Consider the following 14,754-nt stretch of genomic DNA (forward strand, 5'->3'; position numbering starts at 1 on the left):
AAACCATACTTGGTCATTTACTGTACATTGGAGGGGGTTGTGTTAGGACATTTACAGGGGCCAGTTTCGAATTGCAGTCTCACATAGGTGTTCTTTGAGAGTGTTTTTGAAAGTGGGTAGTGATTCATTCACATTCCTTTACAGCTTTGGGTAGGGCGTTCCACATTGATGTGGCATAATTGCGAAACGTGTTTAGTCCCTTGTTTGAGCCGAATCTGGGTTTAACATGATTTGTGGAGCTCCCTCTGGTGTTGTGATCGTGGTATTCACTGACCTTTGGGAAGTATTTTGACATGTACATGGGTACCTTGGTCGTGTAGTGTATCTTGTAGACCAGGCCCATTGCAAGTTGCTGTACTCTGTCGTCTACTCTAAGCCATCCTAGGTTGTCAAAGTGGGCAGGGGTGAGGTGGGTTCTAGGAGTAAGGTCAAGCAGTAGTCTGACCAGTTTGTTTTGAGATGTTTGTAATTTTGTTTTTAGCGCCTTTGAGGTGCTTTGGTACCATGAGGTGCAAGCATTAGTCGTAGTACCCTTGAATGAGTGCTCCTGCCAGAGTCTTCAGGGTATTCTTGTTTACCAGTGAGGAGATCCGGTACAAGAATCGAGTTCGTTGGTTGACTTTTTTTTATTACATTGGATGCCATTTTGTCACAGGAAAGATTTGCCTCTAGGATATGGAACCCAGGTAGGTAATTTCTTCTTTCCTTGTGACAATATTGTCACCCACTGTAACTGAGAAGCCGTCGGTCTTGCTGAGTTTGTTATTTGAACCGAAGAGAATGGACTCTGTTTTGCCCATGTGTAATGATAGTTTGTTATCAGCGAGCCATATGCAGATTTTGCCTAGTTCTGAGCTGAGGGTTTTTTCAACCTGTAACTTGTTCTTGTCAGAGACCAGCAGGGCTGAGTCGTCCGCAAACAGGAACAAGTTGCAGTCACAAGCTGACAACATGTCATTTGCATAAATTAGGAACAGTAACGGTCCTAGTATGCTTCCTTGTGGAACACCACAGCTCACTGTGAAGGGGGGGGATAGGGTACCGTTTACCTCCACCATCTGTTCTCTCCCCTCCAGAATGAATGAAAACTTTATTTAACAGATTGCAGAATGGGTACAAATACAGTACGGCTCAATACACACAATTGTTAAGGGGATGCAGACCAGAGGAAGATGTTTGTCTCGTTTACATCAGGGTCCCCCATTTTCATTTCATATTGACATTTATGACATACACAACATACATGATGAATTGAAAATGGGGGACCCTGATGTAAACAAGACGAAAGTATTTCTCTGGTCTGCATCCCCTTAACAATTGTGTATCGAGCTGTACTGTACCCATTCTGCAATCTGTTAATAAACTTTTCAATCAATCATGACATTTATGGCATAGGGACATATAGGTATTCACTTCAGTACTGATATTTGTAACATATACGGTATTCAAATATACAGTACTGTTACTCATAGATCCTGACAGAGTACCGTATATATAAATGTCATGGATCATCAATTGTGTGGCGTCAAGACTTGAAACACAACTATGCTATCTATCTGAACGATCGAGATCTAATTCTCATATCAGACGAATTCAGATTTAATGCAGCCAAGTAGCCTACATTTGGCCTGGCTTGCCTCAACGGAGCTGCAGGTCTAAAGACACACGCCAGAAGAAGAAGCCTACATTTCATTTCGTAGCGAACTAAAATATTCAGGGTTCCTGCAGGCTTCAACATGTTACATGTAAGACATTTAAATAGACCACTTTGAATAATTGAATATCCATTTCACAGCCATACTGGCAAAAAAAAAGTATAAGGAAAATGTATTTAATTGTTGAGTGGGGTGGGGGGTGGTTGACTGTGTTACCATACTGCTTACTTTGCAGCCCAGACATTTCCCCCCAAACACATTTATTAAAACACACAAATTTAGTGACTTACACACACTGCTAACATATACCTTGTGTTGTATAAGTTTGTATAGATAGGTTGTGTATTACATTTAGTCTATAGTTAAGTTTAGTTTTTGTTTAGTCTGGCTTATAGCTATTTATAGTTAGCATAGCACCTTGTATAGATAGTATATATGTTGAGTATTGTTTAGTTTTATAGTTAGTGTATAGATAGAACATTGTGTATAGTTTACAAATCTACTACAGTTGAGCCTGGAAAAACAAGCATTTCATGTTTTTCTAAATGTACGTACATTAAAAAAAGAAAAGAAAAAAAGGACAAAAGATTCTGAAACAAGACAAAGAAGTTATCGCAATAGAACTTCCTAAATCAGACCCATCAAAATCATATTTAAGACCTAAAATTCTGATTAAATGTAAGACTTTTTAAAGAACCCTGAACTTGAAGATGGCATTCTAATAAAATTATACTTGAAACATGATCTTTTTCAAAATGGAGGCTAAACAAAGCCTATGTTTAATGTGTTTCCCAAAAGATTTCAATCAGAAAATACAATCCTCTCAAATGCCATCCATGTACCTAGTACAATAGTTATCTCGCAGGAACCGTTCTTTAAAATTGATCACTATAAAATACTGAGAAGTATGTTACATCAAACAAGATATAACACAGAGGTACAAATAAATCAGCATAATACAATGTGTTGTTTGATAAAAAGGGACATTTTACAGAATTTACAGACATGTTTAAATTAATCTCAGGACATTAAGTAAGACTGTTTGATCTGGAAGCTATGTTGTGAAGGAAAAACAAAAAGAACACAAAATCTTAAATTAATTCTACCCTCTAGATATTATGTCATTGCTGATAAATGACATCAAGACATACTAAATTGCAAATCATGGCAGTGCACAGAACAGCTTTAGCTCAAAATTGTGGACATTAAGCACCTCAAAACCAACATGCACGTTACCCCCTCCTCCTCCTCCTCCTCCTTCTCCTCTTCGTCAGTCCATCATCTGGACAGATCGGTGGCTATATGAACAGTTCAATTTTTACTGACTTATTCCTGTGGCTGTGATCAAATTGTGGAAAGGACATGGAATAATAAAACGGTTACATCTCGATGGTTCGCATTTCCAGCTTACATCTCTACTTCCGTCTAGCTCCTGCTCTGGCATAACTGGATATGCTGATACATTTTCAGTGAAACCGCCGCTTGGCGTATTTCAATAGTGATTGATCGATGAAGACGTGAACAACGGGAGGAAGGAGACAACAACATTGTAGACGTGTACGGGAGGCGCCTGGAAGAGAAAACCCCTCATGACTTATCGAGATGTATTTCAATGTATTTTCTTTTTTTTTTCATGATGGTCTTGCGGGATCTTAAAATTCAAATCATGGCTTCCAACGATGCGCTGCACACTGAGAGGTCCTGTGTGGGAGTTTAGACGCCCCGCGCCTCTACGCTCTTCTGGTCTTGACATTTAGCTTCCAACAGAAATGTTCATATTGAGTCTCAGATGGATTCCTCTCAGTCATAATGTAGAGCCGTGTAAAATATTATCCACACCACCTGGTGGAGACAGAGAGGAGCAGATTAATGACTTGAACACAGACCGTTGGACCCAACAAGTACCAGGGGCAAGATAAGCAAAGCATGAGTCAACAGATGGCAACAAGTAAACATCACAAATTGACTAATAATGGAAAAATATATTATATAGTTTATTCTAATATAACTAAAATAAGAAGGTGTGTATAGAGGTGGTTAGTGGTTAGAAGGTGTGTATAGAGGTGGTTAGTAGTTAGAAGGTGTGTATAGAGGTGGTTAGTAGTTAGAAGGTGTGTGTAGAGGTGGTTAGAAAGCATGTATAGAGGTGGTTAGAAGGTGTGTGTAGAGGTGGTTAGTAGTTAAACTTAGAAGGTGTGTGTAGAGGTGGTTAGAAGGCATGTATAGAGGTGGTTAGAAGGTGTGTGTAGAGGTGGTTAGTGGTTAGAACTTGTGTGTGTAGAGGTGGTTAGTAGTTAGAAGGTGTGTGTGGTTAGTAGTTAGAAGGTGTGTATAGAGGTGGTTAGTAGTTAGATGGTGTGTGTAGAGGTGGTTAGTAGTTAAAAGGAGTGTATAGAGGTAGTTGTGGTTAGAAGGTGTGTATAGAGGTAGTTAGTGGTTAGAAGGTGTGTGTAGAGGTGGTTAGTAGTTAAAAGGGGTGTATAGAGGTAGTTGTGGTTAGAAGTTGTGTATAGAGGTGGTTAGTGGTTAGAATGTGTGTATAGAGGTGGTTAGAAGGTGTGTGTAGAGGTGGTTAGTGGTTAGAAGGTGTGTATAGAGGTGGTTAGTAGTTAGAATGTGTGTAGAGGTGGTTAGTAGTTAGAATGTGTGTAGAGGTGGTTAGAAGGTGTGTAGAGGGGGCAGTTCATATGCGTTCCCACAACTACATACAAATTCAGAAGACCTGTTTTCTACCTAAAAGACAACACCGTTTCTTCCTAATATGATTCAATGGGGTGTCTTGTTGCTGCAGTTCCAAAAAACAGCTTAAACCGATCAGATTCTGACTCTTAATATGTACGAATAATTGTCTGCAACCTTGTATTTCCCCACATGCAATCATGCAAAAAGACCTCTTTAAATCTCATACTTACCAGAGATGTTCATATAATTTTTCAAGAAATATTTCATTCGGCATAGGGGGGGGGGGGGGGGGAATCTACAAAAAGACTCAACTAGAGTTGGGTCAACTAAAACCAATTTAATACATTCATCGACTAAGAATGGGCAGCCCTGATGTATGCGTTCAGCAGCATACAGGCTGGCACATTCGTGCACATGAAAATAGCATCAAATAAATCTGATGTGTAAAATTCCCAGCAAAGCTCAGTATTTATCAATTTTACCAGCAGACAACCAGAGAAGACTTTATGCTGAATTCACCGTATTTTGTAGAACCAAAACATTACTAAACTCCTGCAAAAAAATAAATAAAATAAAAAGCCTCACCAGAAATAGGGCAAAAGATGTCATGAAGCCCTCTTTGGTGAGTTCCCATGTACCACCATACTCCTCCTCATCGACCTGCTGAAAGCTGCTGAAGTATACATACAGGACGCCAGCATTGATGATGCAGAATCTAGTGGGCCAGACACAGAGGGGAAAAAAGTATGCAAGTTGTCAAAACATGAAAGCCCCTATGCTCCGAGATCTGATGACTGCCAGTAAATAAGTACCCAAAGCCCTAGGGCTCATTCAGATCTAAATGGTAAATTGATATAACAGGTGTTATCCAAAGAGCTTTACAATTTGTTCCTCACATATTCACACACCAACGGCAAACTGCCAACCTGCTCATTAGGAGCAGTTAGGGGTTAAGTGTCTTGCTCAAGGACACTTCGACACACCCGGGAGTAGGGGTGGACGGTATAAACGGTATGAATTTGCTCTACGGTATGGATTTTGACTATACCTTGTAACCGGTAGAGCAGCTCTAAAATAGCAATGATGTCATGTAACCACAGCGCGACTATTTCACTGCATTTGCCCCTAAAAATAGATAGAATTAGTCATAGATAATAGATATGTGCAAACTGGAAAAAGTTATTTGGAGGCTTCGCGCAGTGGGCGTGTTAACACGCAATTGTCATTTCATAATAAACACATATCACCGCGGCGCACAGCAAGTTTCAATTTCAGTTCCTGGCATTTTTTAACCAGTGGAGAAAGGGAAGAGATTTCCCTATCGTTTTTCTTATATGAATTATTCTATGTTAATAAAACATACCTGGTGATCAACTACAGTTTGCTGTGAACATTATGATATGTGTGTCGTGTTCTGATAACGACGGCTGGGCAGCAGGAGCTGGAAGCTGGATTTTGCGAGAAGCATAATGCAGCTGCAGAGCCGCAGAGTAGGGGCGCTTTCAGGTCCGGTCACAGGCCCGCTCAACAGCACCCACCACCCAACGGCTGAATTGGAGTATTGCACTGTGTATTGCACAGTGCAATACTCCAATTCAGCCATTGGCAATTCAGCCGTTGGGTGGGGCGGCCTGTGACCGGACCTGAAAGCGCCCCTGGCTCTGCGGCTCTGCAGTTGCATACTGTTGGGAGCAGCACGGAGTCTCGACTCAGGACTTATTTTATTTGGAATATAATGACTGTATACGCAAAAGTAGCCTAGTTTTAAGTTAAAATATTATAAATCTACATGCCTTGAGGATGTCACTCTTTATATAGCCTGCCTATCAGGCAAAAAAAAAATTTCTAACGGAAACACTGATACCGTGATATATACCGTTACCGTCTATGCTTCAAATTATACCGTGATATAAATTTTAGACCATACCGTCCACCCCTACCCGGGAGGAGCGGGAATCGAACCGGGAATTGGCCAACTGCGGTGGCCAATCACAGCGGAGGAAGAGGTATTGGGAGGTTTAAAAATCTCACAGCATGATGTCACACATATGGCACCAACACGACACCACCCTGTGGCCATGTCCTGAATTAGGTCCGATTAGTACTAAGTAAGTAGTACTACTCAGTCAGTACTAGTACCAACACATTAATTCAGTGTGACCCCGCCAACACACTTGAAATAGCACTAAGATCAATACGAGCTCAGTCGCAAGCTTTTGGCACTTCAAAAAACATGCAGTAATCCTAGCTGTGGTGAATACTTACATGGCTATTCCCAGGAATCCTTTCAACGGCGCGACACCCCATATCACACCAAGGATTATTGCGATGATTTGCCGGATCCAGTAAATCACATCTAAAAACTCATCCTGTTCAAACACGCATGAAGAAGAGAGATTAAAACAGGAACTATGTCACACAAACCAGCAAAGTACAGTTACAGTACATTGTGATCAAATGCATTATCCTTTTACCGCCGAGTATTCTGATCAGCTTAATATAGCCTACACTGTCAAAAGCACCAATCAAAACATTATGACATACACACACATCAAAGAGGTATTATTTTTAAAGTTTCAAGTTCAAGTTCTGCTTTATTTGTCACATAAGATACATGTACATTCTAGTGAAATGCTTGGTTCTGTATGAGCATCCTGAGATTGTACTTCATACAGTAAAAAAGTAAAATAATAAAAGACCAAACACCATACAAAATGGAAAAAACAAAATGCAAAAATGAGGTAGTAGTGCAAATATTTTAGGAATAAATAGATAAAAGATGGTGTAATGTTTTTAAAAGTGTTTAAAGTGGCTAACGCGAGTGTTAAAGGTGAATGTTTAAAGCAAGTGTGTGCATGTGTATAGATATACATTTCACTTTCAAGGTTAGATCATTTTCATAGCATACCTCAACAATTAGCCTGAATATATGACATATGTTAATCCTTTGCATTTTAGAAGGTGTGGAGATCAACTGAACTAGACCATGGTGACATGTTTTAAAATATATGTAGATGAACCACTTCTCATTTTGACAATTACATAGTTAAAGGGGTAATCCACCCTAAAACAGAATATAAATTGCTCCAATTAAATGATCTTGGGACAGTTAATAGTCAATAACTATAAACACAAGTGTCTCCCTGTGCTGGAAATCAGAGCATCGAGACTTTGTGATGTCATCAAGAGACACTTTATGGAGTTGGTCCGTTCAAGGTGAAATGGTTATCTGATAATTGTTGTTATCAGTCATTACATCCAAATTAGTTTCATTTAAATGTACCCACATCCCAATGATATCACCATGACTACTGTCATAATGTCCTAGGAGTTAAATCACCATGACTACCGTCAGTGTCCTAGGCTAGGAGTTGTTCCATTATTCGCCGTCTATGGAGCAGCTACAGGATTGGTCTAGTGATGACATCATCACAGGAGTCTCAGTCTCGTCTCTCTTGTGTTTTAGAGACTTGTTCATATTCACAAATCAAATCTGAGCTGTACACTAAAATAGCAGTAGGGTTAGGTACCGAATTCTGTACTTTTAAGGGTACTGACCGAATTACATTCATGCTAGATCAATCAGTACCAAATTTGGGTAATGGGTACCTTTACATGTTTAGTATAAGAGTGTAATATACTAGACAAGAGGGAGCCTTTTCCACATTATATATATATATAATGTGGAAAAGGCTCCCTCTTGTCTAGTATATTACACTCTTACTGTCCCATCTCTTGGGTCTTTGGAAAGACCAGACGAGGTCAGAGGAGTTTGATAAAATGTACTGAGGATGGCCAGATAATGTTGATATTTTAACATTTAAACATAATACATGGTGTCTCATGCAATTCTTTTTTTAATATATTTGTATTTATATTGTTGTGTGTTACAACAATAAATAACAATTTTCTAAATAAATAACAATATTCGTGAATTACACTAAGCTCCGTCCCATCAAGCTAACTTTGTGTGCGCAGGACTACATGTGCTCATTCAAGCTTGCCGTTCTTTTGCCCCGACTGGGCATGCGCAGGAATTGGCGTGAATTACCGTGGCCGAAGTTAGTTGGCCTGACATTCCGGCTGTGAAACTATTGATGTTAAATATTTGGATTTACTCTGTTTTATATCTTTTTGCCGCTTATTTAATATTTTCCACAATGTTTCAGCTAGGAGGCCTATTCACGGGTGTTGTTTTGGCATATGTTTAATGTGGGCCATAGTTATAATTATGTTGTGCTTATGCTGTTGTACCGAGGTTATATCAGTACTACTTACTTTGTGTTTTTTGTTTAGGTTGCTGGTGTTGCTTTTATTTTTATAAGGAATTACGGTTATCTCCAACCAATTTGCCTAGATAGAGGTACGTGAGATGCTCGATTTATCTATTTAAGGACTAATGGGGGGTTAATAGAGGGGGAGCAAGGATGGGACAGCCTTAGGAACCTATGTCTCCAGTGGGATATGATTAGGTGGCAAGTATGTGAAGCCAACCCTTAAAGAATAGAATAGAATAGAAATACTTTTATTATCCCGTGGGAAATTTGACACTGCAAATCGCTCAACATTTAAACAGAACAGGTCACGAATTAGAATAATAAAACAAATCAAATCAAGTTGCCTAGGATAAGAGTAAAATAGATCAATATATTGTTGGCCTCATACGATAGTTGCCTAGGTAATTTCCCTTTGTCAAATTGAGATTTATTTTCTGCCTAACTGTACTGTCTTCACACTGCTGCATCGTCCTGGCTTAGTGCCTATGTCCTCGGGACGTCGGCCAGTCAGAACACTTGGTACGTAAAAAAAAAAAAAAAACACACATTTGCCTAACTCACTCGTATGACTTGTGACTGACTTCCTTTCCCAACAGTCTTAGAGGGTGATTTGGGCAGCTGTCATATGAGGCTAACAATATGGATTAGAAGGGGGGGGGGGGGGGGGGGGCATGGTTGATAGAGCTAAAAGGGGGGGGGGGTTAGGTGATAGATTAGCGAGGGGGGGTCTTGGTATATTTTGTATTTTGTCTGGTTTTTGGCCTGCGTTTGTTGTTGTCTTGTCATTATTGTAGTTATTGTTGTTGTCAATGTGAAAATAAAAATGGTATAAAAAAATAAAGAATAATTATAACAATGTTGAAAATGAGAAGTTTGGACTTATTTTTTACAACTGAAATATTTTGTTTAGTTATTACAGAGTTAAGTGCCGAAAAAAGGGTACCGTTGGGTACAGATACCAAATTCCAGGAACTGGTATAGGTTCAAATGTGAACGGTAACCGACCCTAATTAGCAGTTCGTACATCTGCATCCAGTGAAACATTTGTTGCCGTTTTGTCTCTGTACTCCGAGCACATTGAATAGGAAATGGAAACAATGACTACTATGACTCTAGAGTGCAAATACATTGAGCTTTAATTGTTTACATCCATATCGTGGTGTGAACCATGTAGGAATTGTTAACGTAATCCCTTTTTATACGTACCATCATTACCCCCCAGTTTAAGTAATTGGATCAATTAAAGTGGGCCCAATTAAAAGATGTCACATTTAATATTTGGTTGTGAAACCTTTGCAATCAGCGGATGCCTGGAGTCTGCAACCCTTGAGCGGTTGTGATGTTGTGAACAAAGCAGAGACCAATGTCCCTCAATACATTTAAAGGGACTTAATGCCAGGTGTAGTGGACTCTCCATCAGAACACAGTATGGGTCATGAAGTTGACTTGAATGGTAAATGGACTGTATTTATATAACACTTTTATCCAAAGCGATTTTTCAACGTATGCCTCACCTCACATTCACCCACAGACGGCGGAGGGGACCAGGGGGTAAGTGTCTTGCTCAAGGACACTTCCGACACGCTACGCGGGAGGAGTGGGAATCTAACCGGGACCCTTCCGATTACCAGACGACCATTCTACCTCCTGAGCCACAGTCACTTCTACGGATTAATCAGTGTCCTATATATTATGATTACCTCCCCTGGGGTTTCACTACTCAGCTATTTTCGGTTAAATTCGGGGACAGTTATGATGCAAGTCCAATAAAAAGTCAATGTGATTCCAAGTTTCAATTTGACGATTTTCAATTAGATTTGATGAATTGCTTGGAGGAGACGTAGATTACACGTCTGAGATTGAGATTGCACCTCTTGAGTGTTACGTTGCCCCAGAGTGTTCAAAGAAAGAATATATAAATCATAATAACGCCCCTGCATCTGTACTTTCATGCGACAGGATGATTTATATTTTCCTTCACCCCTGGGGGACTGGACAACAAAACACTCTGTAGTAAACAGCCTCAAATTAAAGCTGAGAGTCTACCATTTAACCCAATAGTCACAGTTCTATTTCAAATCAAATTTGCATTTGCAAGTACAGGAGGGACAAAAACTACAAAAATGTTTCACTGGATTTATGGACTGCACTGATGCAATGTAAATTATATTTTAGGGTGGATTTTTAGAAAAAATATATAGATTTTAGAAGATAGAAATCTTCAGTCTCGTAATTTTGTGTAGCCTTGAATCGGATTCTGTGCTACAGGTACTACTGCATACAGACTCGTGAAGGGGTTGTCTTGAAAATCAGTTGCAACCAATCCTGAAGGCACTTCATCTATTCCGATCTTCTCCAAAAACTCACCACGCACAGTCCAAAGCCCCCCCCCCCCCCCCCTAATAATAGAGGTTATAGTCAATAATGAAATTTTGTTCATCAACTAGGCATTTTCGTGACCACAGGCTTCAAATCAACTTGGCACACGCGCATCAATGATGAATTGAAAATGGGGGACCCTGATGTAAACAAGACGGAAGTCTTTCTCTGGTCTGCATCCCCTTAACAATTGTGTGTATTGCGCTGTACTGTACCCATTCTGCAATCTGTTAAATAACGTTTTCAATCAATCAATCAATCAACGACGAAATTGGGTCCAAATTGAATGTTTCTATGGAAACGACCCAGGTGGTTAGGCCTCATTTCGAAGCCTGTGGTCACGAACATGTCTAGCTGATGAACAAATACACCTCATTATGGACTTAAAAACTCATTGTTTTGGGCTGTGGAATTAAGCTTTGAGCTGTCCGTGGTGTTTTTTTTAATGGATTGGAATAGATTATTAAGTGCTCTCGGGCGGGTTGCGACGAATCAATCCCCGTGTAGCAGCACAGAGTCGGGTTCACAGTCACAGTTGTGTGTGGAACAACCTGGAGTCAGCTAACGCTACAGTAGATTATTAGCTAGATGGCGTTAGAAGCTAATCGCAGCAGGCAGCATCCTGATAGCTTCCTCTAGCTAGCCGCCTCTCGGGCTAGCCTGCTCCAGCTAGCTGCCTCCCTCGGGTTAACATATAAACGGTGTCCTCGGTTAACTTGTTGACGAGTGTGCATCATCGCGTCAGTTGCCCGGCTAACAGCAGACGGACTGCGCTCATGAACCGGAGCTCACTGACCTTCTCTTCCCACACAGCGCTGCCGTTGAAGGCTTTGCTCCATGTGGACTGTTTTACACCGCCATTCGCCAGATGGATATCTTCTTTCCTCTTCGAACTGAAACTGGTCGTCAATGTCATTCTCTGCTTTTAACGTCGAACGCGGGACGCGTAAAGTTCAGGCTCCACTCCGCGAGTTCTCCGACTAGAATACGGGCCCTGGTGTTGACTGTAAAGGGTGATGTTTTCTAGCCGGTGGAGGATATAAACGCTCTGCTGATCTGACAGATTGCAGTCGGTGGCAGAAGATGAGCTGTTTGAGCATGCGCAAACACGTTTGACCCCGCCGGTGACAACCAATGACAGAGTGCGACGTTCCTGCACCGCTTTGTCCGAAGCTTCTGAAAAATCGACAGTGACACCTAGAGGTGGAGTCTTTCTTTATTTTTTTGGATGTATAGCAGTTAAAATCTAAAGGAAAATAGCCATCTCGTCTTCACAAAACAAATAGTAATCCTTGCAATACTACCAACAATGCTTGCATCACAGAGTCTGACTAAAACATGTGTTCCACCCAACCTAAATCCATATACCTTTCTTCACAACTACCATTGATTGATTGATTGATTGATTGATTGATTGAAAACTTTATTAACAGATTGCAGAATGGGTACAATACAGTACAGCTCAATACACACGATTGTTAAGGTGTGTGACATACAAGATATGCAAATATACAGTACTGTTAAACAGAGATCCTGGGGCACTCCAGTAGCACACCACATAGCGCACTGAGTCGCGAAGCGGTCGTCCCGGGTTCGTTTCCCAGTCCCGGTGAACAAATAAAAACAAATACAAATAAAAACAGAGATCCTAACAGAAAATATATACATACGAGGGGGAGGAAACTGTACATTAAGAGGGGTGGGAGGGGGTTTTCGGACATTTACGGGGGCCAGTTTCGAATTGCAGCCTCCCGTAGGTGCTCTTTGAAAGCGGTCTTGAAGGTGGGTAGGGATTCACATTTTTTACAGCTGTGGGTAGGGCGTTCCACATTGATGTGGCATAATTTGCTAAACGTGTTTAGTCCCTTGTTTGAGCCGAATCTGGGTTGCACATGATTTGTGGAACTCCCTCTGGTGTTGTGGTCGTCGTACTCACTGACCTTTGGGAAGTACCTCGACATGTACATGGGTACCGTAGTGTATCTTGTAGACCAGGCCCATTGCAAGTTGCTGTACTCTGTCGTCTACTCTAAGCCATCCTAGGTTGTCAAAATGGCCAGGGGTGAGGTGGGTTTTAGGAGTAAGGTCAAGCAGTAGTCTGACCAGTTTGTTTTGTGATGTTTGTAATCTTGTTTTTAGTGCCTTTGAGGTGCTTTGGTACCATGAGGTGCAAGTATAGCCGTAGTACCCTTGAATGAGTGCTCCTGTTAGAGTCTTCGTGGTATTCTTATTTACCAGAGAGGAGATCCGGTACAAGAATCGAGTTCGTTGGTTGACTTTTTTTATTACATTGGATGCCATTTTGTCACAGGAAAGATTTGCCTCTAGGATGGAACCCAGGTAGGTAATATCTTCTTTCCTTGTGACAATATTGTCACCCACTGTAACTGAGAAGCCGTCGGTCTTGCTGAGTTTGTTATTTGAACCGAAGAGAATGAACTCTGTTTTGCCCATGTGTAGCCTAATGATAGTTTGTATCACTATCAGCGAGCCATATGCAGATTTTGCCTAGTTCTGAGCTGAGGGTTTTTTCAACCAGCAGGGCTGAGTCATCCTCGAACAGGAACAAGTTGCAGTCACAAGCTGATGACATGTAATTTGCATAAATTAGGAACAGTAACTGTCCTAGTATGCTTCCTTGTGGAACACCACAGCTCACTGGGAGGGGGGGGGGGGGGGGGGTAGTGTACCGTTTACCTCCACCATCTGTTCTCTCCCCTCCAGGTAGGATTGCATCCAGCTCATGGATAAACTATCATTCAAAACCTATTGCTTTTAGCTTGTCAATCAAAATGGAGTGATTGACGGTGTCGAAAGCATTTTGTAGGTCCAGCATGACCATGCTGCAGTATTTGCGTAATAGACTTTTAACTGTACAAAGATACAGCAGCAGATTTGGAGTTCATTTAAAGGGGCACTTCACCAAAAATCAATGCTGATTTATTTTGCACATAATCTCACTCACATCACAAAAACTCTAAATAGTTTTGCACACATTAATTTAGTTTGACAGTTATTGAGAGTAAATTAGTTTGAATATGGCCACCAGTGATGTCATCGGGGACATTGAATCCTTGTGTTGTGTTAATTACACCTCCATGAAATTATGTAGATGAAAAAATAGCAATACATTGTCAAACTAAACTAATGTGTGTGAAATTGTTTAAGAGTTTTGGGAAGTGTGTGTGTGTGATTATGTGCCAAATTAATCGTCATTCTTTTTTGGTGAAATCCCCCTTTATTATTGATTGTGGGATGCACCTGTTCTCCCTGTAGCCTATTCAGTATTTTTTTTTATCCACTTGTAGCAGGGTGGATTATCCCTGCTTTATGGGAGTGGATGTACACGGCCACCTGGTAGTGAGAACGCAGCAGAGCTGGGTCCGGCTGAGTCCCCGACCTTAGGCCAGGAGAGTTGAAGTGGAGGTCGAGCAGCGGGAGTGGATGGGGCCTAGGATTCACTAACCTAGGGATGGTGCGCTGGTCCTTCTTGCCCTCCAGGAGTAACTCCCCACACACCCACACTTCCCCCAATACTTCCTGGGCCCTCCCACACCCGATGGCAGTAAGGATGGATAATATATTCGCTCCCCAAAGCAGTACCCTTCCTGATTGACGAGTAGAGACCTTTCCCAATGAACTATAGGCAGGGGGTGGGGAAAGGGTTAAATTGTAATGAGCATTACCCGGAAAGGAAAGGGTTAGATAAAATGCACATTAACAGACACGCACACAGTGGTCCCATTGAACTCTCTTTTACT

The 14,754-nt window shown here is 41.1% G+C and overlaps 1 protein-coding gene across 1 annotated transcript; it reads right to left on the reverse strand.

Moving 5' to 3' along the window:
- Positions 1-2,399: 2,399 nt before the first annotated feature.
- rab5if (RAB5 interacting factor) lies at positions 2,400-12,062 on the reverse strand. Its single transcript, XM_084333805.1, has 4 exons — positions 11,790-12,062; positions 6,603-6,706; positions 4,923-5,052; positions 2,400-3,497 (listed from the first exon to the last, which is right to left on the reverse strand). Exons 1-4 carry the CDS (start codon positions 11,907-11,909, stop codon positions 3,456-3,458), a joined length of 396 nt encoding a protein of 131 aa, XP_084189931.1. The 5' UTR covers positions 11,910-12,062; the 3' UTR covers positions 2,400-3,455.
- Between the last annotated feature and the right edge of the window lie 2,692 nt (positions 12,063-14,754).

This window comes from Notolepis coatsorum, assembly GCF_963971535.1.
Source record: "Notolepis coatsorum genome assembly, chromosome: 17".
Taxonomy (NCBI): Eukaryota; Metazoa; Chordata; class Actinopteri; order Aulopiformes; family Paralepididae; genus Notolepis; species Notolepis coatsorum.